Genomic DNA, 27,928 nt, shown 5'->3' with positions numbered 1-27,928 from the left:
TTATATGAGGTTTTGTATAATGACACGTGAGGAACTGAAGCGCCCAAAAGGAGCACAGAGGCTTGTAAGCGCGTGTCCATGGAACACTTCAGCGGAGTTCCAGTATTTGCGGGCCGTTCTTCACGATCAATCACGCCAAATTTTATAGGTTTTTGGGGAAGCTCTCACCTGTAGGTCGGCTTCGGTCAACAACCCATTAAACAAGCCAGCCTAAGTCTTCCCACTTGAAACAGGAGGAGGAAATCAGGAACAATATTTAAAAATAAAACTCGGTCTTAATTTGTCAAGCAAATATTTGATCATTTTCTTCATTTACACATTCTATTCCCTACATGATATCAAATCATATTTTTAACATTATAACAATCAATTTTCCAATATTTTTCACAGTCGATTTCTCCTTTTCCATAATGCGACAATAATAGGTGCCAAAAATTGTCTTTCAACAAAATAGATTCGACTCAAAACATGAAAACATTTTGAGAACTAACGAACTGAATAGCCACATTCAATTGGCGAAACGTGAGTGATGCTTGGTGCAATTCTAACTAACTTACTAGTAGAAATGGTACTGATAAATTAATTTTAAGTTTAAATTAAGTATAAAAATCGACAAGTGGAAATGTCACACTAAACAGAGTATCCAAATATTTTTTTAAGCTTTGGTCTAAGCTCAGAACAGAGAAAAATACGAGAATTTCCATTTCGTACCCAATTTCCTGAATCGCATTCACGCAAATATTGTATCTCACGCATATTTTTGGTTTTCCATGATTGATAAAATATAGTTTTCTTATTCGCAAGTGACAGAAATTAATATCAAACTTATAACAGAAAATTAAAAAAAAAGAAAAAAAAAAGATGAAAATATTCTCGGCTCGTTTTCAACGTTAAACTAGAAATGGGAAAATATTTATGATTTTTTCTCGGTCGTCGCTGTTGTCGTGCTCTTTTTCGATTCATTGTCGGTTGGTTCCGATGAGCTTGTTGACTTTGTCGATTTGTTCTCAGAAGCTGGATCTGTTGCTTTGGAAGTCGCTGCCTCTTGCTTCTGTGGCTGGCCGAAGTACAGTCTTATAACATCTCTCTTATTAATTTTGCCCATTGCATTGCGTGGCATTTCATCGATAATTTTCAATACAGACGGGACAGCGTATTTGCCCACCCTGTCGGTGCAGAAAACTTTCAATGTTTCTAAATCGAGTTCGAAATTTGGCCGGAGAACAGCAATTGCAGCTATCCTTTCACCCCACGTATCATCTGGAATTCCCACTACGGCTACATCTTTTATGCTTGGATGTTCGAGAATGTGCGTTTCGATTTCTAGCGCGGATATCTTAAACCCTCCACTCTTTATGATGTCTACATTTGAGCGTCCCATGATTTTAATGCTTCCATCATCATAGCAAGCGATATCACCAGTTTTGAAGTAACCATCGATGAATTCTTTTTTAGTTTCCTCTGGGCGATTGTAGTATTCTTTGAAAACGTTTGGTCCTTTCACTTGCAGTTCACCAATTATCGGTTCGCTTTTTGAATCCGGTTTCTTTGTGTAGACTGGTTGTTCGTCTTTCGCCCAAAAGCCCTTGTTCCCCTCTCCCTTGCATGTGAACAGCGTTTTATTATCGCCATCTGCAATTCGAATTTCAACTCCTGGTAGCGGAAGTCCAACAGTGCCGGGTTTGCGTTGCCGTACTTTGTCTTCAACATATGGATTGCTGAGGGCCATACCTAACATTTAAAGATAAATTGTACGGAATGATAAGTGAAAACAGATACTACAGATAAAATTACAAGATCCTGTTGCTTCAGATATTAGGTTGCTGCATATGAAATGGCCGATTTAGTACTGCTAAAATTTGCAACGACTGTAAAGCTTACAAAAATTTATTGAATTAATCAAAATAGGTGCCAGTCGATTCAAAACACTTCTCCCAGCGAGATACAAGAGCATGTATGCTAGTTCGAAGGCAATTTTCATGACCTCTTCATTCCTCAATTGTTATTCCGCCGAAAAATGATCCAAATGCTTAAAAAAGTGGTAGTCGGTCGGCAAAAGGTCTGGTGAATATGGTGGATGAGGCAGTCTCATACTACAATTCGTTCAACTTTTGAACCGTTGTTCTGGATTCATGAGGTCGTGCATTGTCGTGAAGGAATATCACATCATCTCTGTTGACTAATCTCAATTTTTGGTGCATTTCCTCAAGTTTGGCACAGTATTTCTGTGCATTTATCGCTTCTCCAGTTGCCAAGAAAGAATAGTGGAAAACCCCAGGTGTAGACAACCAAACAGTAACCATTACCTTCTTCGGATGGAGACTCGGTTTTGGCATATGCTTCGGTGGCTCGTCAGCATCTAGCCATTGTACTGATCGGCGACGATTGTCATATAATATCCACTTTTCATCGCATGTCACTATTCTGTGCAAAAAGGGATCGCTTCTGTTGCGGGAGAGTAAAGAATTGCAAATTTCCATTCGAAGCGCCATGTTTTGTTCCGTAAGGGCTTGCGGAACCCATTTGTCGAGCTTTATCACCTTTCCAAGTTGTTGCAAGTGCCGGGAAACTGTTGAATAGTGTACGCCCAGTTTCTCTGCAATGTCTCTCACAGACTGACGTGTGTCGTATTCGACTAGCAAACGCAGCTCGTCGTTATCAATCGATGGTCCTGGATGTCAACGTGGCTCACTTTGAAGGTTTATGTCACTTGACCGGAATTTTTCGAACCACCTCCGTGTGGTTCGTTCGCTGACCGTATTAGCTCCAAATGCGCTGTTAATGTTCCTGGCCGCCTCCGCTGCTTTATGACAGAGTTTGAACTCATACAGAAAAAGTATACGTTCTTGGCTCTTCTCCGTCCTTTTTTCCTTTTTATTCACTGTTATCACAACGATGGTCAAAACTGAAATGACTCCTTGATGTATACTTCATTATCCGACACCAACAGCGCCAACTGATGGTGGTTGGATACAGCAAAATTGCAACTAACTTCATTTAATTGCCAAATCGGCCATTTCATATGCAACAACCTAATAGTAAATTTAAATAATGGATCCCATCTTGTCTTATCATTCCGAATACAAACGTTTTCAAACAAGACACTAAAAAAAATACCTACCTATCTCCGTCATTCCATAACGTTCTAATAATCGATGCCCCGAAATATCATACCAGCGAGAAAACACAGTATTTGGTAATGGCGCCGATCCTGAAATCATCAGCCGAATATTCTTTTCGCAATGATTCTGTATATATTCAACCATTCGTGAATTCTTTGCGAAAATCTTATCATACTCATCGATGAGGAAATTGTAAATTGTCGGTACGCCCATGAACATATTTACACGATCCTTCGTAGGCGTATTAATACCCAAAAGTGCACTCCAAACATTATGACTATCAAAGTGATCTTGCATAATTAATTTCCCACCAACACTGAGCGGGCACATGAGCGCATTTACACAGCCATGAACATGATTCAAAGGAAGAACATGAAGCAAACAATCTTTCGAACTGAATTGCCAGGCATCCGTCAAACAGTTCACCTGAGCATTGACATTCTTATGAGACAAAACCACGCCTTTAGGATTGCCAGTTGTTCCCGACGTGTACAATATCATCGCATCTGATTTTCCATAAAAATCTGCACTCAACACTCCTTCAATGTTCCACTGACCGGCCATACGCACGACATTCTCATTCTTTGGATCCAATATAAACGACTGAGCATCTATCTCTGGAATGAATGTGTGATCGATAACAATCAAGACCTTTTGTAGAGCCTCCGATATAGGTTTCATTACAGCCTCGTATTCAGGTGTTGTGATCAGAAGGGTTGATTCGCTATCTTTTACGAAGTATTTCAGCAATTCGGTTGGGTGGCGAGTACTCAATGGCACAGCTACTTGTCCAGAAAACCAACAAGCCCATTGCACTACTGGATAGAGGGCGTCGTTCGGGCAAAGGAAGGTTACGCGGGCGTTGGATCCACTTCCTACATATAAAAGACAATTACTCCAATTGCAGTGTTGAAATTAGTCGATATAACTTACCACACAGATTAGAAATTTGAGCGGATAGCCTTTTTGCTGCTGCATATAGTCGATGATATGTGTATTCATTGATTTGATCCTTGATGGCAACTTTATTGCCATGAAGAAGAGCCTTTTTAAAAACGGGAACAACATGGCCTGAACGTTCTTCTTCAGCAAAGATGTTTTTAATTTTCTCTAGAATTTCATTTTCATCTTCAGCGTCGAATTTTTTGACCTGTAAAAAAATGAAAACATTGACTACTTAATAAAACATAACATAGCAATTTTATATATTTTACTAATTATGCTTGGCCAGAATCCAGAGTGAATGTGAACTTTTCTGCAACGAGCGAGATTGAATCCATTAAACATTTGCATGATTATTAACCAATGTATACAAGCCTGACAGAAAGGAGGGAAAGGTTGTTATTCTCCCGGGGCTTAAATCCATTGCTAGAATTCACAAAATTACCAAGATGAGAAGGGAAGGAGAAGGATACTTCTCAACCATGCTCTGGAGTCTGATTCAGCTGTTGGACGAAATCGGTACAAAGAGGCTCAGAAAGCTCTAAAGAAGAGCATAAAGTTGGCTAAACGATCATCAGAGAGGTGATTTTGCGAAGAGACTAACTCTCTTTATTCGACTTCGAAGTTGAAGTGAATCAGGGTAACATACCTACTACTGGTTTACAGAGCGTACACAGAAAGCGATGAAAAAATGGCAAACCATTTGCTTGAAGTGCACTCTTCAGGCAGTACCTAAAATCCGAGCTCAGTGCCGATAGGATCATCAGCCCTCAACAGAGAGAAAGAACTTTGGCATGCAAAATAACACATCGTTCAATAAGTCCCGGGACTAGCGTAGAAATGGCGCTAATAATGCCATTTATATACCAAGGTTCAGAAGTACCAACCTTCAGATAAGATGTGTCAAAATTTGATGTAATTCGAAACATAACCAAGAAAGCTATAGTGGTTAAACTGACGCTACCTTTGCAATCGTGAAAAAATGGACCAAAACGAGTTTCGTGTGTTGATAAAACATTGTTTTCTAATGGGAAAAACACTGTTCAAGCTCAGCAATGGCTTGAAAAGCGTTATCCGGACTCTACTCCGCCGAAAACAACCATTTGTCGGTGGTTTTCGACGTGAAACGCGGTCGTGCTGATACAAATGATGCGGAACGTTTGGGTCGGCCAAATGAGGGAGTAACTCCCGAAAACACCAAGCAAGTATTGAAAATCGTGATGGGTGACCGCAAAATGAAAGTGCGCGCGTGAACATATCAACTGGTAGTGCACCAAAAATTGGTTATGAAAAAGGTTTTTTCCAAATGGGTGCCGCGTTTGCTCACAATGGAACAAAAGCAACAACGTATCAATGATTCGGAGAGCTGTTTGGCACTGTTTACTCGCAATAAACAGGATTTTTTGCGTCGATATGTGACAGTGGACGAAACATGGATTCACTATTTCACTCCGGAGTCAAGTCCGCAGTCAGCTGAATGGCGTACGACCGGTAAAAGCCGCCCGAAGCATCCAAAAACACAACAGTCGGCCGGCAAAGTGATGGCGTCCGTATTCTGGGATGCGAATGGTATAATTTTCATTGACTACCTCGAAAAAGGAAAAACCATCAATAGCGACTACTACATGGTGTTATTGGATCGTTTGAAGGCCGAAATAGCGAAAAAACGCCCACACATGAAGAAGAAGAAAGTCATTTTTCATCAAGACAACGCACCGTGCCACAAGTCAATCAAAACGATGACCAAATTCAACGAATTAGGCTTCCAACTGCTTCCTCATCCTCCGTACTCGCCGGATCTGGCCCCCAGCGACTGCTGGCTCTTTGCGGATCTCAAAAAGATGCTCCAGGGAAAAAAATTTGGCTCAAATGAGGAGGTCATCGCTGCTACTGAGGCTTATTTTGAGTCAAAAGACAAATCGTTCTACAAACATGGCATTGAAAAGTTAGAAAAGCGTTGGAATGATTGTATAACCCTTGAAGGAGATTATGTTGATGAATAATAAAGAATTTTGCCGATAAAATGTTCTTTTCATAGTTAGTCCCGGGACTTATTGAACGATGTGTTAGCATCACTTGAACGAGCAAGATATGTATTAAATCCGTTCCATAAATATCAAGTCTGCGGGGCCCGGATGGCATAATTCCTGCTCTAATAATAACAGGAATGGATGACCTGGGTCTACGCGCCTGGTACACATTTACATATATTCCAATTAACTGGCGTTATATGAAGGTGATATTTTTTCCATAAATAGAGAAACCCATCAGTTGGATCCTTCTTCCATGCTGGAGTGGAGAAAAATCCACATATTTTTGTGGGACGAAAGTCTACTGAGACGGAAAACCACTACTCTGTTGTGACTACTGGTAATGTACACCTTTAAAAAAAAAGTAAAGCGACGACGGCTTTACGGTGTACACTTTCCGAATGTACACCTTGTTATAACTCCTGGAGAACCCAAAGGTCTTTGCGCAAATATTTTCGGACGACTATTCGTTGGTACCTCCGTAGACGTAGGTAGATTGAACTAGGAACGATAGGTGAGGCAGCTACACGCCACCCACGGGCGGAAATCCAGCCAGTACAAACAGTCAACTATTTAAGAACACATTTCGGTTCCGAGCTAATGTGGAAGCAACATATCCAAGAACAATATCAGAAAGGTCAACGAATGATAACGAGTCCCTTTGGATAACATGAAAGACGGATCGGCCTCAGAGATGTTCTCGGAATTCGAATGCCCGGAGAAATGATGACCATATTGTTGGCGGAGATATATTCCATTTTATTGGTAGCAGAAGAATGTTTGCAGCAAAAGTGGCGGGATCGCATCATTTAAAACAGTTTCGACAGTCAGGCAGCGTTATCAATACTAAACGAAACATTCCTGTGTGGGTGGCAAGGTACTCGAACATCGCTTCCCTAGATCCATAATGGCCAAATCAGAGCTAGCATTTAACATCCAGCCATCCATTGTTAACTCTACTCTGAAGGATTCGTGCAACCGGACGGAGATATTTCAATTCCTGCCGGTTGGAAACATGTTTGTAAAAGGAGCCGAGGCCAGTGAGCGGCATTTTATTTGTTTCTCAAGAAGTGGGACATGAAAATCCGAATAGGGCTTTTAACAGGACAATGTTCCAAAAGCTACCACATGGAATAAATTGGGGTGGTTGTCTCGGCTATATGTAGCCAATGTGAGGAAAACGAGGAGACGACTCTGTACTTCATATTCAGCCGACCGGTCTCACCAAAAATCTGCGCACCCTCGTCTATGAAAGATGTTCTTCGATTCGCAAAAGTATGGGCACGCCGCAGGTTAGAGGCCACTGAATAAACGATTTTAGTAATTAGTATAAAATAGGCCTAACAAAAAGCATGAGTGCTTTATTATTATACTCCTTCTTGATCAAATTCGGAGAGTACGTTAGACATCTAAACACTCTCGCGGAACGCCTAAAAAGCAGCAAGACAGTGGCCATTGATGACGTGTGGACAATGATGCAAGGAAACTTAGAAGCGGTGTACATACCGCACGATTCTTTGACAGTCGACGAACAACTGTTTCCATACAGAAGTCGTACAGGGTTGACGCAATACATACCTTCAATACCGGCTAAATACCGTATAAAAGTATGGTGGTTGTTTGACACTAAATTTAACTATCGATTGGATGCAATGATATACTCTAGCAAGCAGCAGGATCGACAACGTGAAGTGAATAACAGAAAGTTGTGCAGGACAGGAGCAGGGCCGTACAGTTTACGCAGATAATTTTTTCCAACACTGGATTTGGCGAAGATCCTTTTTAAGCAGAGAACCGCATATGTAGGCACAGTCCGTGCAAATAAAAGATTCATTCCGAAGGAGTTTTGCAAAAATAGGACACGTCCGATACTCAGCACGGTATTTGGATTCCACGAAGGTGATGCTACACTTGGTTCATATGTGCCTAAGAAAAATAATACGGTTATTTCAGAGCGCCCTACTTAATCTGGCGTAAGTCCGTTATTTTAATTTAATTTAAGTAAAAAGATTGGCAAAAACACGTAAAATGAGTGATATCGACAAAGGAGAAATAATTGCCTGATTCCATGAAAAATGTAGCACATGACAAATAGCGGTCGTTGTGGTCTTTAGTCAGTCCTCTGTAGCTGCCTTTTTGAAAAAATTTCGAGCCAATGGATCTACTGCCCGAAAACAGAGTTCTGGAAGGACGAAAAAGACTACGTCAGCCGAAGACAGACTGATGCGGAGATTCTGCCTGCGGGATCGGTTCAAAAGTTCATCGGACATTAAAAAGAGCTCAAGGATGCCATTGGGACAGAAATTGATGCAACAACGGTCGTCGGAGGCTCAGAGAGGGCGGACTTCACGGCCGGCGTCCCGCAAAGAAAGCATTTAGAACACAGAAGGAACGCTATTTATGGGCAAAGGACCAAGAAAATTGGACACTGGAAGGGTGGCAATCTATAATATTCTCCGATGAATCCGAATTTAATATTTTTGAAGCGGATGGGATCCACGTATGGAGAATGTCAAGTTAGCGATTCAGTGGGGAGTCTATTCAGACCAAAGTACGCTAGCCGGCGAGCAGGATGATCTGGGGCTGCTATTTGTTTTATGGTGTGAAAGGACTTCCATTATTTGATGAAAGAGTCAATGGTTCAGCCTATAAACAAATTTTGGAGGAGCATCTGATACCTTGTATTTAAGAGCAATATCACGTCACAGGTTCCACATTGTAAGTAATATTGAATTTTTTTGTTGATATGAATCATAAACCAAATTCACCTACTTTTCGTAGAGTAAACTAATTTTCAATAAAAGTCCCTCCTGAAAAATTTTACATAGGTTTTTTTTTTCTCCAAAAACTATTTGCGAAATATCAATACAAAAAAAACGTCATATTTATTTTTTTGATCAGCTCGATATTTCTTCTCAAAAATCAGATTTTCTTACTGATCGGATTTTTTTGCCCAGTACTGTACCTGTTAGAGGCCAACCAGGCGATGATCGCTAGCAATGTTTTTTAACATGATAGACGTAACTGCATTGGCTGCATTTACCATTTATGATGAGATAACTCCGGCCAAACAAACTGACAAACCGCGTTGATTGCTGCACGTATTAATTAAGCAATTTGCCACGCCCTACATGAAAATTCGTCCCAATAACCATCACGTAGTCAAACACCCTACAATACGAAATGCGATGGAAGCTTTTGGTGTAATTGTGATTCAAATGCCAAAACAGGGTGATGCACCTGCTTTCGACCCAAAATCAAATAGACCATCCTGTCACCTCTGCCGTAAGCTAAACATTCTTTGGACTAGGGCTCGGTGTCACAACTGCAGGAAACCCGCATGCCTTGCACATTCGCAGCAACTATATAGGTGTAATGAATGTATATCTAGTAGTACTTAATATAGCTAAAATTTAATATATCTTGAGAAATAAATGGAAAAATTGGCTTTTATTAATAGATTCGGGGATAACAATAAATTTGGCTTTTTGGATGATCGAAAAATTCCAATTTTAACAGCCAAAAACAGTTGAAGGTTGCCCAGGGACTTATTCACCGCATAAAACGAAAAAAAATATTCACTCATCGGAGGGTTAATAATAATATGTCCAGATTCCGAATGCATCATCCAAAGTCTGCGGTGGAGCGGATGGACCTGCCTCGTGACATCGGAGGTAGGGGCGTTGTTGACGTGGCGACACAACATCATCGCCAAATCGACTCGCTTATTTTTACAGCAAAGAGCAGGCGACTCCCTTGCATGTGGCTGTCTGCAAGGCAGACTGTGGGCTGACTCCACTTAACTTGAAGGATAGATCTTCCAATCCTTCCGTCTTTAGCAGTCATTTGTCGATTTGCATTTAACGAACAGATGGCTGTGTGCTGGAGAGCTCTTTGCTGAGACGGAGGGGTTCATGTATGCCATTCAGGGCGGCGTGGTCGCCACCCGAGCTTATAAAAAGCTCATCATGAAAGAACGGGTGGAGAACGACCAGTGCAGAATGTGTTGTTCGGCGTTAGAGACGTTGGACCATCTCATTTCTGGCTGTACTGTTATGGCACCGGTGCAATACATCACCAGGCATAATGCTGTATGTAAGGTTATCCATCAAAACCTTGCATACAAGCATGGGTTGATCACGGGAACATGTCCGGTTTCCCGATATGAGCCGCAAGCAGTACTTGATAGTTCTGTTTGCAGCATGTACTGGGACCGGCAAGTTCTGACTGATCGCCATACTCCACACAACAAGCCTGACGTACTGTTAGTTGATAAGACGGGTCGCTCCGCGTATATTATTGATGTTGCTATCCCTCATAATAGCAACATTGAACGGAAATACGTGGAGAAGAAGGTGAACTATGAGCGATTGGCTCGGGAAATCAAAGAAATTTGGCGTCTCGAGCGGGTGGTTGTAGTTCCCATAATATTTTCAGCTACAGGTATTGTACCTAAATCCCTCACGGCTTCCCTTGATGTCATGGGACTTTCGCATAGTCTGGTTCAAACCATGCAGAAGTACACCATTTTGCATACGTGCTCGATGTTGCCGGGAGTACTCGACGGATTCTCCTACTGACCTACCACCGGCCCCCACCACCAGCGCCCTTTTAGTTTTTAAGTAGGTAGGATCGTCCGAGCCTAAATGCTTGGAACTTAGTGCTAGTATTAGGTAAAATCCGGCATCTACCGAGATTGTGATAACTCGGAAATAATAATAATCATTGGCCAAACAATCCATATTGGATCAGGGCCTTAAAGTGTGTTAGAGCACTTCATTCAAGACCGTAACGGTACACTACAGGATAGCCTGTAGGAGGCAATGTGGTCATCATTGCGCTCGGCCGAGATTATTACCCTGACTTCACTCAGGTACTCATTCACAGCCGAATCAACTGGTATCCGACGTCAAATCACAATACAAATCCCACTGCCAATGAGATTTGAAGCGCGACCTTCCATACGACACCATTGTGCTCTAACCACTAAGCTATCCGGACAGGGTTAATTATACTCCTCCTTAAGTTCAACCTTGAAGTACAAAATTTTGTGCTAATAAATAGGACATTGTATAGTGTAGTATGAGATTGCTAAGTTTGGTAGAAAATTCATTATAATTAACAGAGAATAGCAGGTTGTTATAATTTTATCAATGTCTTCTATCTGTTTAAATTGTTTTTTGAACAACTTTTAAAATAATTAGAAAGCGTAATCTGTTGTGGACATTACGCAAAAAGATTGGCTTAATTAGGCTGCTTAGTACTGAAATTATGTTGTTTTCAATCTTGGAAATATTGCTCGTGGCAATTTTTCAGGTAATCATTGATAGATAATTTTCATTTTCCGCAAATTAAAATAAAAATTTACTCACCCGCCTTCGTCGCTAATTAAAAATTATGTAATAATACTAAATATTCTTCCACACCAAGTTTCAAAAAGATTTTCTCGTTCTGTGAAATATTTGCTATTATCATATGTTAAATAATCTTTTGTGAATTAACTTGATGAACTTCATTCAAGCTAATGTTCCACATCTAACAGTGTGGCAAATGGCAAATACTCGTGGTATAATTATCAAAATAAACAAATCAAAAGCCAGCACTCCTGGTTGATCTTCGTTTAAGTGCGCAGTTAAAGTTTAATTTCGGAATGGTTCAAAGTTGAAAATTAGATTCATGTTGCCGGAAATTTCACCATTGCAAACAAATTCAATTCATTCTTGAGAATATCAAATAAGTCACATTAGAAATGTTAAAATCTATCAAAGTCTCGGGTCCGTAAATAAAAATAGTTATAAATATTTGCATCTACTCATCGATTGCAACTGCATGCTTGCTGCTGCTCAACTAAATGGAAAGAGACCCACAATGTTTACGTTCTAATCACCGCAAAGGCTCGTCAATAATAACGTCGAAGCAGGGAAACCAAATGGTCAGAACGATGAAGCGCCAGGAACAAGAAAGTTAGATAAAAATACACGAGTAACAATGACGCAGCTGCTACTATGTGATAGTAGTCGTAATTCTGGCATCTTCGCTATTTTGATTTAAATTTAAAATGCTTTCTTTATTTTTGGACAATCAATGTCTCGACAATTTGTTTTTTGCCAACAAAACAAAGATCGTTAACACGATTGGGGTGTAAGATGTCAATACGACTTAAGAAACTTTTGTTGATATGAAAATGAAAACATTTCGAATGGCTGCTTATGACAATCAGAACAGTTGCGAAAATTGAGTGACAAAAAAATTATCAGTTGGTTTTGGAAATGAATGCAAGTCAATGCTAAGATTTCGAAATAAATCCATTTCGAATTCCATTATTTACATAAATAACACTTGGTCGTGTTATTGAAGCGTATTCGCCTAGTGCATTACCATTATGGCGTTGAATGTTAAATTTAACTATTTATAGTTAATCGATCTAATCCATAGGCTTGTTTTACACGTTACAATAAACTTCTGAATCGAAAAAAAGTTTTTGAAATTGTGAAGATGATTTTCTATTTTTTGTAGAAACATCACCCTCTTCACATTGCCTTTCTTGATCTATAGAAGGCTTTTGACTGCGTGCCACATAAAATCATCTGATATGCACTGCGACATTCATTCTCATCAAAGACACGCGGGACACCCAACGTACAGTGCTCTACATACTTTTCTTTGCAAATGTTTTCCTAGGGTCTCCGCTTATCTTGACCAACTCTTCTAAACCTGGAATGATCCCATTATGTAGGACGATTTCCAACTACATCTGAACAAAGCAGTTTCTAGTGACAAAACCCAATGAAATCGACTCGATCATCATTAAGCTGAAAGTGGTGCTCACAGTAGTATTGATCTTTATGGACCATAGTATTGGACAGCTACTAAAGGCAATGAACGCTACCCTGCGATTATTGAGAAGAAAATGTTGGATCTGTGGAATCTTCTTCACATTCGCGGTGGATATGGCATTATAATCAAAAAGGCTTCCGATGGTACGATGATGATAATCCACTAGCCAAGATCGCCCTGATCATCCATATCAGCGGGAAACAATCTAAAGACCAACTAAAACAATGACGACTTGATATACGAGGGAATATCAAACATAAACGGAACTGAACTTTTTATGATACCGAAGGGGTCTTATACCTGGCAAAGATTGATGTGCAGGTAGCGAATACCTTTACTGAAAAGGAGGGATCGACCGCAATTCTCTCGAACTCCTTAGTATCGAAAGAAACTGGCCAGGAAGGGAGTGAATCTAACCGAAATTTTGGATTGAATGGGCACAATTGGAAAAAAATACCATTTCAATGACCTGAGTATCATAAGGAATTCTCGGGAGGACGTGAAGAAGTCGAGAATCTGAGTCACGATCGTCGCCTTAGGACGAGTTACCGCAAAAAACATAAAGGAAAATCGAAAAATATCCCTATTCGAAGTCGTTGAGGAAATCAACATACGCTATAGAAGTGTTTAAACAAGTCGGGAAACCGGAAGCTGGACGGAAAGGTTTTGTGTATTTCTTTTATAAAAACATTGTGAAAATATACATTTTCAAATGGTATTGACATTCAAAGTCTTAAATTTGCAAAGAAGCGACAACTTTGACGTATTATAACTTCGTTAGTAATAGCGTGATTTCTACCAAACTTGGTAAGATCATGCTCTACATTACAGCTAACATTTTTGCTAGGATGAGCTTAAGGGGGTTAATATTATATTATATTATTAACTTTATTGAACTTTATTAACTTCGATTGAATAGATATCGGTATGAAGGGTATTTTGGAGCCTAGGCATCATATAGTGGCAGCCTCCTGATTTTTTTCAGATTTTTCGTTTGGGCAGTTTCTGAGAATGGGTCCTTTGAAGAAATGATCACTTTCAACCCCCCGCACTCCCCACCTTTCCAACAAATGTCAAAACTAAGACCGGCATTGAAAAGTACTAATTGAGTCCTTTCATTTGCATATTTGACAAAAAAAAAATTACATCCCCCTTTCGCATGTATGTTCCCCCTAAATTCGACGTAGAATGATGTAACTCACTGTCTGCATGAGCATTCATAGTTCCACTTTTCCACCGAATTTGGTGTCAATCGCTACAACCGTTTTTGAGAAAAATGCATGTGACAGACAGACAGACAGTAAACCGATTTTAATAAGGATTTGTTTTACAAAAAAAAAACCTTAAAAATCGTGGAATTTCGAAGTCTCCGCTAAATGTGTAACACATCTCCTATCAGAAGACCATAAGAGACACCGATTGCATGTTTCTCAGCGGCTCTTCTGACGATTCCGATAAGGAGACGTGATTTTAGATAGAATCGTAACCTGCGATAAAACTTGGGTGCAGCAGCCGAGTCGAAACAGGCCAGTAGAGTGGATGAAGAGCAGAGAGATGGCGCCAGTGAAGGCTAAGGAGAGGCCGGTAAGATAATAGCAATCGATTATTTTGATCGCAAAGGTTTCATTCATCTCGGCGTACTATTGCACATACACAGTATTACCGTGAAATTGGCATTTCAGTGAAAAAGGAGGACAAATTCCGTCAGAAGCGTGATTCTTGTCTCCTTGTTTGGAAAACCTTAGAACATCCTTCCTATAGTCTGGACTTGTCTCCTTGCAATTTTTATTTTTTGGGCCTCTAAAAAAAGCGCTTGTAGGAAAGTGATTTGTGGACGATACGGCAGTGGAGTCGTTCGTGGGCCAGTGGCTTCAAGAACGTCCAAACAAATTTTATGCCGGAGGGATTCAAAAACTTACAATTCGGTGTGAAAAATGGATTTTCTTGACAGGATACTCTAATTTTTAAACATTCAGTCTGGTTTTTATTTGATACGCCCTCGTAATTGGCAGTGAGTCTTAAGCTTACGACCGAGAGAAGTGTATCCAGGCGAGCGGGTACAAGGGTTAAAAAAAAAGAAGATTGTATATAGACATGTACGTTCCCAATCCTCCATTTACTCTAGCCCAACGACCGTGCCCATCAGATATCGACCAAGCATACAGATATATCATGTTTTCAATCGAAATGGTATTGCGTGTTGCGCCGGGCGTATTTACATTGACCGAATTCATGTCCAAATAAACAAACCGACAGCATAAAGTCCTACCGATCCATGGCACGCAGACTTTTGTCTATACCACTTACTAAAGAAAGATTCCAAAAAGAAAAGGCATACATTGTGGATACAGGTACAAAAAATGGATCTCGGCCAACTCTAATCCAGAGCTTAATAAGGGAGATGCAAGGTACGAAGGAACGAAATCGCCTAACAACTTTGTTCGAACAAGAGAGGATGAATGATGATGGACACACGAGTCAGCATAACTTACTCTAAGGAAATGTTCCCAGCTTTGCGACGAATCTTAGCCAAAGAAGGAGGAAGAAGCAGGAATTACACGCTCAAAAGGTAATTACGCAAGGAAAAAGATCCGATGAATGGAGAGGAAAAAAGCGGCATCTACAAGATGTCTTATGAAGATTGCCCTTGTACATACGTAGGGCAAACTAAACGGCTAGTCAATACTCGGGTCAAGGAATATTCAAAAGAAGCTGAGCTAATAAAACGGGGCAGAAAAAAACGCCCACCACGAGCCCATTTCGGAGGAAGCAAAAAGACTATACACAAGAGGAGCAGCTTTCGGGTAGGGAGTAGATAGGTAAGTGGTATTGATGTGTCGGTGTGTCGATATCGTCTAGATGGTTTTCTTATGTGTGTTTCTTATCCTAGCAGGAAACGGATGCATCCGAAAAGTTGATCTTGAATGCATTTACTTATTTGCTCCTCACTTTCTAGGAAGGCAAACATGGATCTAGCCCCGAGAATCTTGCGCGTGTTTGCTTCCACCAAGTTTCCCATAGGGGAATTTTAAAGTATCATTGGCTCAATGATTCAATTTAGATCGATTACGATTAATCCGAAAGGAATCTTAAAGGAAGTTGTTATGACAAATGCTGCCACGTGCTCAGAGCAATTTACAGCCATGTGCTCGCAACGACTTGGGCGCACATCAATGCACTACATCACATACACAGCACGCGCGGCACTAACTAGCCCTTATGGGCGCAATTTGGATCATGCACCTCCGGGCGCGGTCGAACGTGTGCAGGACTTTTCCGTCTCCATAAAATTTCTAAAAATATGCTGGGAGTTGAATATCTTGGGTATAGTCTTCTTGAGAGGAAGCAATATAGCGTTTCCGAATTGGTCGATCATTTCAAAAACCAGATTGTCTACAAATGGTTGCGCAAAGACTCTTCTCTTTCCATCACAACCAGCCACAATAAAGGAAAAACAATTTCTCATCGTAGGCAGCTGCTAAAACATCTTGCCTCAATTGATTTCATTCTGACATGAACATGAACCTTCCTCTGCTCTTACGTCAACTGAATCCATCTGTTGCCTCTCTGCGGTGGACTACCAACGTGCAATAATTGACTTTAATGCGCCTAAGGAAATCTCATTCTTAACTTTGCATTTTCAATTTTTGCCATATCTGCGCCAGAGGAAAGTCCGCATTGGTACGATTTCCAAGTTTGAAAATAAATATTATCTTCACGTCTCGCTGGGTTATTTTCAACAAAACTGGACTAAGCGCATATGCAGTTTATATTTCTAATATGTAGATCCAGGATAATGCTTCCTTTCATTGCTAATTTCCTTTTAGCTTGTTTTGTTTGAATTGCACAATTTCGCATAACAACGACCAGTTTCTGGTTTAATGACTATGAAGGGATACCGTTCCTAATAATAAATAAGGGCAAACATGATGCCCCAAAACGAACCATTTTCAAAATCCCTTGACCTTGACATATAACTTTTTTTGGTAGCTCAATGAATACCTTTGACAACGATAGCAACTTAGACTTACACTCTAAAGATGATGAGATGACGGACTCCTTCAATAAGGCGGTCATCTTCAATGTTTTGCTACCACCAAACTGTCCGAAAATTGTTTTTTCTTCAGTCTCTTTAAACTTACAGAGAAGACTGTGTGATGAAAAGCTCTTGTCTATGAGCATGTTTGTGATGTCTCCTGTATATTTGCGACTATGGTCGTGCCAGACGTCGATTTTTATTCTCAAGAACCCCATTTATTTTCCAGTCAAGACCCATGTCGAACCTCTTATAGAATTTTCTATTCGGGATTCTCATTTATACATGAATGAAGTTAATATAGCACCTAAGACGGTGGAGCTTCGAAGACTACCAAAATCAACATACAAATCCCATGCGTGCCAATTGAATGATTTTAGTTTCACTTTAACTAGATTATTCCGCATTAAAATCTATGAAAACTGTAATTTTACTAAGCAAATGAAGAAAACTGATTACGATTGCACTTTCAGTCGACCTCTTTTCTATCGTACAAGGAAAAATTCGATTAGTTATAAATAGTCGCCTAAAGCCTACTAATGTAGGGCTTTGATATAGCAATACTGAATCACATTGAATTTATATCAAGGGTGTAGCATGTTTGCTTCGCTGATGCTCTTATCATTGCATGATTGCTAATAGACGAAGTATTCGTTTGGATCAGAGTTGATCCACGATTGAGTTTATTTCATAGCCACAAGCGAGACTATCAACTTGACTTTATGGTCATACGAAAGTTATTTTTTTATGTTGATCGCTATTGTTACCGCTCATTTATCTCATTTATCAAAAACATCCTGGGGTAAAGAAACTTCGAATTCAACATGAGTGATGGAATCACAGAGTCAACCAAATCTAAGCGGGAAGTTGGTTATTAAGCGTTGTCAACTCTAAATTTTTTCCACCAAATTCATCTGGGTCTCTTTACTTCACTTCCGCACCCAGTAGCACTTTAATCCTGTTTTTAAGGTTTTGTGTAAACACAAAACCTTATTAAAATCGGTTTACTGTCTGTCTGTCTGTCCGTCACACGCATTTTTCTCGGAGACGGTTATAGCGATTGACACCAAATTTGGGAGTGTAAAATTTTTTTTCATCAAATATAGTCATGTGGGGTATCAAATTAAAGGTCTCGATTAGTACTTTTCAAAGCCGATGTTAGTTTTGACATTTGTTGGAAGGGTGGGGAGCGCGGGGGGTTGAAAGTGATCACTTCTTTAAGGGGGCCATTCTCAGAAACTACCAAACCGAAAAATCTGAAAACAATCAGAAGGCTGCCGCTATATGGTACCTGGGCTCCGAAATACCTTCTATGCCGATATCTGTTTAAATAAAGTTAATAATAGTATATTACTACAATTTTTTGTAATTGGTTAGAAGCCCCCCTTAAGTTCATGCTAGTACCATGAAATTTCGCAGTAATATAGGCTATAATATAGAGCATCATCTTACCAAGTTTGGTGGAAATCGCACTATTACTGACAAAGTTATGATACCTCAAATTTGTTGCTTCTTTGAAAATTGAAGACTATGCATGTTAATATCACCCGAAAGTGGATACTCTCACATAATATATGGATATATTACGTGCTACGTACTAAGAAATACACAAAACCTTTCGTACCTGAAGCGTCCAGCTTCCGGTTTCCCGACTTGTTTGTATATTAGAACAATGAGTGAGCAAGTGGTTCTTACTTCTGGTGCGCAAGGGATTAGTATAAAGTTTTTGACGCGAAAAATGAATGAAATCTTTAGGAAATTGAAAAACTGCTCGAGTGCAATTCGTGGCTGAAATTTTTCCCAAAACCCGCGTGTGCGGGTAGCATAAGTTTTCCTGAAGGACACAAAATGGTGGAAAATTAGAGTTACGTTCGGCGTCCTCAAACTTCCATCACAGACGAAAATATCCGTGCAGTTAGGTAGTTTGCGGAAGAAGAACGGCGCATCACCGTCGACAAGATTGATTCGCAAGGATGTCAATATGATAAGTTCCTCGGCTTCTTTCATCTGACCAAAAAGCCCGAGTTTGGAAATTTGCCACAGATTATTAGTCTGTTATGCTGAGAAACCAGAAGGTTTTTTCATATTTTCGTCATTCAACTGTGATGAGATATAGGGTCACCAATAAACACCTGAATCAAAATAAGAAAGCATAGAATGGCGACTAAGACATGAGGCTGTATCAATAAAGGTAAAAATGCGGTTAAACTTGAATCCTTTGTGCGCAATTTGTTAACGACTCAGCCTTCAGCTTTTCATCATGGCGGAATCAGGAAACTTCCAAAACGCTGGGAAAATATGTTTCAGTATAAACTAGAAGCTATGTAGAATAATAATAAAAAAGTTTTGAAATTATTTCGCACTAAAAAAATTATCCTTTATATGTATTTGCCTGACCCTCGCCTTTATTCTCTTTCCGGAACTTTCAGACTGTCCCTCATAATTTTCTTTTCCATTTAGATTTTCGTGAATCACTCAACAGCTCCCATTTTTCCCAGAGAATATTGGCACGTCGGAGAGTCTTAATCTGATGGTGTGGTTGTGATAACCATAATTCTCATTTTTGGTTAAGTTTGCGAACGGAAAACCTGGAGTGGTTACAATTTCCGGGTAAATGGAAGTAACATCTTTGCAGAAACTACAGGCGTTGTGATGAACAATTCCGCGAGGAGATAGCCGAGCCCGGCAGTTTTACTCCATTTAAGCGCATTGAGAGCAGAAATGATTTCATTTCTATTTGGAAGGACAGCTCAAACCTGCATTTTACGATGACAAGTTATTTCATTCTGAAGAGGAGGTTATACGACTAAGTATCGCGGTGTAGTGCTCCTTCCAACTCTCTTAAATGGGAAATCCTTGACCGGACCATCGAAAAACTTGCAACCACTTTTAAGCTCATTCGTTATGCAGTATAATTCCTAAAATCGTTTCATTTGTAGTTGCTTCCGCACACACTAAGCTAGGTGCTATCAAGATTCCCGGTATTGGGGCTTGCGCGCGCCCCGTTAATCTTCTGCAACATTCAAAAGAGTCTCCAAACTTTTATCATTTTGCTTTTACCAATTGTCAGATATTATGACGCTTCTCTGGCCTGACCGGCAAACTAAGTAGTGCCCGAGAAAAGAGAATTTCCAATGGCGACCCAACGCTCATCTATATTTTTAAGCGTTCTATTCAAGACATCTTCTCCAGTTCATAGAACTTTGACGATTGAGAGGAGCTTTTTGATATGATGATGATGAGTTTAATAAAATTTTCAAGAACAAACTCTCCGGCTCTCGCAATGGTAACATTGGCACGACAGTCGAAAATCGAGTCAAAGACCGGGGCTTTGTGAAATGCACTCAAAACCGCATTTAAACTCTCGAAAAAAAAAACATTGTCACTTTGATGAAATGAGGGTCTGTTCAGGGAGCTGGCCAAGGAGGTCTTCAATATCCTGCCTAAAGAGGTGCAAGTCGGCCATCAAGACTGCCAAGAAGTGGTCCTGTTCTGTCTTTCGTTCGGATATGTACACACTTCTCAAGACACGAGCGTGTAGTCTTTATTCTGGAAGCGGGCAGGCGAGGCCATGAGTCCGCAAAGGACTTTCGGTCCATCAGTCTCATCCCTTTTATGTTGAAGACCCTGAACATCCAGCTTAGGGACGAGGAAAAGTCGCCTTTCTCCAAATCTTAGTGTACCTACCTCCAAGGCGAATCCACACTGCAGGCAACATACTTTAGCTACCTTCCTGGATATAGAAGGAGCATTCAACAAAGTTCCTACCAAAGCCATCTAGAAGGCTTTAACCAGAGTAGAATTGAAGAGTGTCTTACGCATTGGATAGTAATCCTAAGAACCAGAATAATCCAATCTGATCTGGTAGGTAGCCATTTGACCAAAGCTGTGGGCGGAAGGGTGCCCCACATCTCCAGTGGTGGTATCATTCATAGTGATATATGGAATACTGCATATGTTGACCACTTCATGATACTAATGTTGGGGATTGACATTATCAGAGTGCGTTGTGAGTGGACTGCAAGATGCAAAGTCGGCATAAACCTATTCAAAACGGTGCTGAAGCTATTTACCGCCAAGATAAGGGTACCCGAATTCCACCTACCGCGACTAAATGGACAAAGATTGGAACTCTCTGGATCTTAAGTTAAACTATAGACTAAAGATACGATAGAACTGAGGGTTACGAAGATCTGTGTATTGTCTCCTAAGGATACATCTCTCGGTATACGCAGCCGTAATTCGTCCCATCCTGAGATATGAGTATGTTATGTGGAGGACGGTACTGAGTATGAATACAATAGAACCAAACTTATGCATATCTACTCGGCCGGTGCCCTCAAGGCACTCCTGCACCTCCTTCCCCTAGACCATCACATATTCTACAGTGTGCAGTGCAGACTACAAGCCTTCGACTGCTGTACGACGACGTCTACAGCCATAGTAAGATGCTAGACGAAGTACCCCGGGAACTTAAGTCATTCCCAACGGATTACGTCACACCCAAACCGAGCCTCAAGAAGAATTTTGCTGTAGACTTTCCAACCAGGATAGTGGTGATGCAAGAGGCCTGTAAAGTGTAACATAGTCATTCTGACCGACAACCATTAAGGTTTTGTACTCAGTGGCGACATAATCCAGATTGATGAAGCAAAGTAGCGAACACTCCTTCAGGTTCCTGGTCATAAGATGGCTCATTTCCTCATATGACTCGGATCGGCGTGAAAATGCTTACAGGATTGCGGCGATTTACACGAGTCACACCCTAAGATTCGCATATCGGAAATTGCGGAAAAGAGAAACCCTCAGACACTTCCTTTGCGATTGCAAAGTTCTAGCTAAGGCCAGGCTGTGTGTGCGGCTGCTTTGAGAACCTCATAAAAATTTCTGGTTGCAACTATCCTTCACAAACGCTACGCACTGACTCTGAAGATCTGAGCCAGTTAAATTCCGCTCCCCTTGCCCTTCCCACGACAATCACGTTTGGAGTTTGTGGCATCAAAACGACGGAACACAGAACTAATTGGGTTCCTCAGAGCGACCTACCTACCCATTCAAGACTTCAACCGTCCTACTACCGAATAATGTAAGCGGTCGGTATTGTACTTAGGGGGTCAGGGTTCTCCAAACCTATGAAAAGCAGCAGATGCGCAAACATGAAAACAAATACGGGCCGATGTTAGCGCTCTTCTTGGTGGAAGCTATTGAAATCCACAAACCTCTAACCTTTTTTCGTTATGATCACCAAGCTGCAATTAACTGCCACAATAACTTTTACAGTTTTTTTTTATATCGTTTCATCAAAAATTCAGATCTGTTGGAAACTTGGATTCGGCAAGAAAAACCTCAGGCCAACCAACCTGTAATCGAGGCAGGGCGAAAATGCCATTTTTTTAAGCATCATTAAGAACGAAAAGACATCGTGTTCAAGGCTTAATGTCTTCTAGATGCCCAGAAGAAGTATTAGTATTTTAGTAGTATTTTAAAAATGATTGACACTTGCGACTATATGTAAATCCTCATCTATCATCAACATTTTTTTACCGCTCAATAAAACTTATTTAACAATTAAAGGGGTGAAACTGTCCAGATAAACTTTCATCTCCGTTTTACAATGGTAGGAAGTGTTAGCAACATTTTATCGAAAACGATAATATACTTCCGGGGCAACTCCAGTGCAGATGAATTTGAAAAGAAAAAGCTGCCGTTCAAGAAGTGGCAAGTGCGTGGCGACGAAAACAAGATAGTATTTGCAAACAATAAAAAAAATCCAAGAGTAATTTAAGTTCCAATTAGGCCTCATTTTTGACAAGCCAAAGCCAGGATATGGTTCCACAAATGATAAATAATACTTTCAGGAGGTTTTTCAGTAACTCTGAAATTAGCCTGCCCGATAAAAAAAATGTTCGCATTGCGAATGTGAAAGAAAATCCAAGTTCAAAAGGGTTTTTTTTCGAGTTTATCATAAAGCTAAAGAATAAAGTTGTGCTTCATGTGATGGCATGTGAAGTTCTTATTATTTACACCAGCAGAAGTTCTATTCAAAGAATATGGTGGAAAGGAAAGTTGAAGTTTTGAGAGAAAAGGTACATTCGTCGAAGATTTGTGTGTTAATAGTAGAGTACAAAGAAACGTCGGAAATAAACACATGCACAAACAATTTGTTAAACGATTTTTTTAATGAAAGTAGATAAATGAAGGCATCCATAAATGCCAAATTAGAAAAAAAATAATTTTCGCTTTTTTTCATTCTCGTTCTTTAGTATTTAGTATGATCGCCTTTCGCCCTAATCACCTCTACAACTCATGCGGGCATCGATTGATATACATTTTCACTAAAATCGTCCGCAAGTTCTTTTCTAGATTTGCTTTGTTCCTTATCGATCTTTGTTGCAGTCACCGCTTCATGAACGCCCATAAATTCACTATGGAGTTCAGATCTAGAATGTTTCCTTCGTTAAAATCGGCTTTTTTGCTGGTCTTCGAGCTCTGAGTTCTAATTCATTCAACCGCTGCTGCACCGTTCTCACACTAACTGACATATTGTCCGCTCCCAGCAATTCAGTACGTAATTGAGGAGCAATTGCAAATCTATCCTGCAAAGATGCTCGCTCTAATGACCGCCTGGCCCGGGGAGTAATCACCTGCTTCCTCCTGCCCCCTTGTTTTCGTCGCAGACTGCCATCTCTGGCATACTTTTTAAACAAATTTCTAATACTTGCCCCAGGACAATTGATTTTTCTACCTTTTTCCCTATTACTATCACCCCGTTCCCGCAAAACCAGAATACGGGCCTTTTTCTCAACAATTAATTTTTTCTTTCCTGACATTTTTTTCACACAAAATTAGGGGTTTCACTCTCTCTCCTTCCAAAACTCCAAGCAAACTGATACTGAACTAAATCTGAATATGACAATCCTTTTTTAACACAAATATTTAACTTTAAATTCCGAAACAAACATCATAAGGTAAGACTAAATGTTGTCTATACGTAATTAAAATGGTGGAATCATAAAAATGTTGAATGCGAATATTTTTTTGTCGGGCACTATAAATCACCCAGCACGATCGGAAGATCACCAGATAGATGGCATTTAATTGTTCATAGAAATTTTTGCTTGAGATATGAGGGATCCTAAGTCCACATCCACTTGATGTTGGACCGGACCAAATGGAGAGCAGCTTATTCCCACGTTTTTCGGTCCACGGACCCCTCGATTGGGGCATAGCAACCAAGCATATACAGGGTAGAGATGAGGCAGCGTCTGATGAGTTGCCTCTTCCCTGGACGAAACCGTCAGTCTTTTTAAGGTTTTGTGTAAAACAAAACCTTATTAAAATCGGTTTCCTTTTTGTGCGTCTGTCTGGCTATCACACGCATTTTTCTCAGAGACCGTTATTTGATTGACATCAAATTTAGTGGAAAGCTGGGAACTGTGAACGCTCACGTATAGAATGGATGTAATTGTTTTTTTTTTTTTTCACTAAGTATAGTCATGTGGAATATCAAGTGAAAGGTCTCGTTTGGTACTTTTCGAAACTGGTCTTAGTTTTAACATTTGTTGGAAAGGTGAGGAGTGCGAGGGGTCGAAAATGATCATCTCTTTAACGGACCCATTCTCAGAAACTACCCAATCGAAAAATCTGAAAAAATAAAAATAATTGCTGCCACTATATGGTGGCTAGGTTCCGAAATACCTTTAAAATAAAGTTGCAGTAATATAGGCTATAACATAGAGCATAATCTTCCCAAGGTTGGTGGAAAGCGCACTATTAGTAACAAAGTTATAAATGGGTCAAAGTTGTCGCTTCTTTGCAAATTCGAGACTACGAATGTCAATGTCACCCGAAAGTGCGAATGCACAAACAAATGTCTATGTATAAGAAATACACAAAACCTTTCATACCTGAAGCGTCCAGCTCCCGGTTTCCCGACTTGTTTCTTTGGCTCACAGAAAATTTTTTACATCTTTATATCGAACGTTTCCTTCCATTCATAGAACTGTACTATAGAGATCTGACTGCCTTCCAGATAATAACCATTTGTCCAACACAAGACTCACTCTTACTTCGTTCAGGCTTTCCGGAGTACAATAACACAGTGCCATAAAAGTGGGAGGGATGCTTTCTAAAGTTCCACCATCTAACCTCGCTCCTTAGATGATAGTCGAAAGTCGTAATCGAGAATTCCGTCCATATCCGAGGCGTGAATAACGTTTCGATAGCAAAAGAAAACATCGAAATTTGCAGGCACTTTTTCTACGTGCTGTTCCCATATAATAGCACCGAAAGAACGTTGGTGCGAAACAACCTCAATTTGTAGTGTTAAGGTAGTTTCATTTTCAGATCTTCGACAAAACATTAACGGCGAATCTAGTGCTGTTAATGAGTCGGACACCTGCTCTCTGTTAGTTAAGCTTTCAAATTTTTTTTATGCGTTCCAGGATTATTTTAGCTGTTATCTTTGCGGTGTGGAGTGGAAGTAGCAGTACTGAAAAAAATCTTCTTGGAACTACGATTAATTCCTAACCATTACAATCTGCAAGGAAAACTTCCACGCTACCTCAAGAACAAATATCTTTGACCTAGAGTAGGGAAAATAATTGAATTAGTTTAACTACGTCGCATCTATTCGAGGTAATTCTGCGTAACAATTAGCAGCAGGTTAGGTAGATGCAATACTTCACATAGAGATTCCAATTAGTTTTATAAAAAATCACACAAAAATCGCCTTTTAATATAATAAAACGTAAGAATAATCTGCAGATCAGACGTTAGATTCAAAAATAGAAAAACGTTTTCTATTGATAGCCCTCCAAATCAATGAACTCTTCGCCTTGAACCAGACACAACGCAGTCCATTTACCATATGAAGTCCTCCAATTCCATTTCGTATTTCTTTCAGGGGGCGAACGTTTGTTTCTCCCTCGAATTGTGATAATTCCGTCAGGAAGAAATGAAATCCAATTTGTAATGCATCATTTGTTTCGCAAACATATCCTATTTTTGTATCATTTACAAATGTTCCCTGCCCGATTAGTTGATGCGTACTAAAGAGGCGCCCGCGAGTTGTTTGTATACACTTTCAATTGAAGCTCCCATGGAATGCGCCTAATCTATTTCAAGCGAATCGGCACTTTGCTGCGCCTCTGCCAATCGACGCAGTTTACTATTTGCACAATTCCCGATTCCATTAAAGTACGACACTGCCATTGACATTGGCAAAAAATTGCTAATTGGCACATTCCATTTGGCTTAACGCATATTCATAGCCATTCAGCTGGTTACTGATTTTGGCCTTATCTAGAAAGTAACGAGATAAAAATTGCTGTAAACTGTACTCACCGTGGTGCTGTCTTGGGCTTTAATATTTGTTGCGTACGTCCGACCGGGAGTCTGCTGCAGAGCGCCGGCTGTGACTTGGGGACCGAAGTTGCCCCAGAGCCGCTTGTCCCTCAGACATCCGACCCCACGGACAGACCTACGAGCGGCATGAAAACCTACGCTGAATCTCAAGAAAACAGATGACATTACACTAGAATTCTGCGGGCTGATGAAATTTCGTTTCTTGTGAGACAATTACTATGTAAATTGCGTCCAGCGAAAATAGTATTCTCTGCGATGTGTTCGCCTGAAAAGAAACGCAATGAAATGTAGCGTATAATCTCCTGCTGGCGCCAGTCTGGTTGATTTACTTCTTGTCGCGGATTGGGGATTATACGTCGTTTAACTCGAACATTTAACTTTTACTTTCCGACTCCCCAACCGGTAAACAATTCAAGGGAAGGTCACTCACCAGCAACCGCCGCAAGCAAATGAAACCAGTGCTTGCAGCTCAAACCGACCGGAAGAGTTTTATAAGTGGCTGAACTTACCTAATTATTATCCGGGATGCCCTTTTTCTACCCTCCGTCGAGATGGGGAGAAATATTACGTCAATTTATCACGTGTGTATTTACTTCCTAAATGCTGCGAAATTTGTCTTTCGTCGCTGTCACTCTGCACGACACTACTTGTATTCGCACAAATATTGGATAATTCGCTCGGGAGAAATTTTATAAATAAAAAATTCGCACAAATCCACTCCCTGTACCGAACGAGTTAGCGAAATGTCAACGACGACCCGGTCCGTACCAAATCGCTTGCGAACAAATTTCAAAAGCACAATTTTTCCGGACGTCAAATGCGAAGGCTGTCTGTGGAGATTTGTGTGGAGAGAACTGCACCTGACTGGTTTCGGCGTTGCCATACGTGAAGTGGATGAGTGGCGGTTAAATTTTCACATGCTTCCTGTTTGTTTATTTATTATTTTATCTTATTAGTTATATTGTATATATATAAACATAATTTACGATGCACCAGTGACTTTCTGTTTGAAAGTGACAAAGAATGATGATAGAAAACTAAAAATGATTACAGTCTCATAACTCTCTAGGGAAGGATAGCTTTGCGAATGGAACATAATAAATTTTGGAACTGCAACATTTATAATACGTGACCCGCATTATATATTTTGAAGGACATAGAGGAAAGTGTAATAAGAAAATCGGCAAAGACCATCCTAGTGGCCTGATACGACTGAGAGGAAAGAGATATCCCAAAAATATAAATATTGAGTCTTTCTATGGAACACTGCTGTGTTCGTCGACACGTGGTTGTATTCCTCTATGCTAGCTAAGTTCGGAAATGTGAGAGGATGATGTGGTCCTTTCGTACGGAAAAAAGAAGAAGAACTTTGCGTCTTGCAGATTACGCACTGAGGAAGCTATCGTCATACCTGGCAGTTAGGGATAAAATATACCACCAAAAAAGAGGAGAAGGAGGATTTGAAGGTGCGGTACGGATAACCGGCTGGAGTCGTTTGATTTGGTAACTGGGTCGGGTTCCCGTAATGGACAGCACGGCCTCGAAACCTCTAGTCGTGGGGCAGTTCGATGTCTAAGCGCCACGATGACCAGGAG

General features: G+C 40.3%; 1 protein-coding gene across 1 annotated transcript; it reads right to left on the bottom strand.

Annotated features, from left to right (window-relative positions):
• Nucleotides 1–275: 275 nt before the first annotated feature.
• On the bottom strand, nucleotides 276–27,159 carry LOC119654292 (malonate--CoA ligase ACSF3, mitochondrial). Its single transcript, XM_038059596.1, has 5 exons — nucleotides 26,843–27,159; nucleotides 26,313–26,598; nucleotides 4,056–4,272; nucleotides 3,122–3,997; nucleotides 276–1,731 (listed from the first exon to the last, which is right to left on the bottom strand). The coding sequence occupies exons 2-5, from the start codon at nucleotides 26,496–26,498 to the stop codon at nucleotides 914–916; spliced, it is 2,097 nt and encodes a 698-aa protein (XP_037915524.1). The 5' UTR covers nucleotides 26,499–26,598; nucleotides 26,843–27,159; the 3' UTR covers nucleotides 276–913.
• Nucleotides 27,160–27,928: the final 769 nt, after the last annotated feature.

The sequence above is a fragment of the Hermetia illucens genome, chromosome 4 (assembly GCF_905115235.1).
Source record: "Hermetia illucens chromosome 4, iHerIll2.2.curated.20191125, whole genome shotgun sequence".
Lineage (NCBI taxonomy): Eukaryota > Metazoa > Arthropoda > Insecta > Diptera > Stratiomyidae > Hermetia > Hermetia illucens.
The sequence above is the reverse complement of the archived record's forward strand: the minus strand, read 5'-3'. Positions and strand labels throughout refer to the sequence as shown.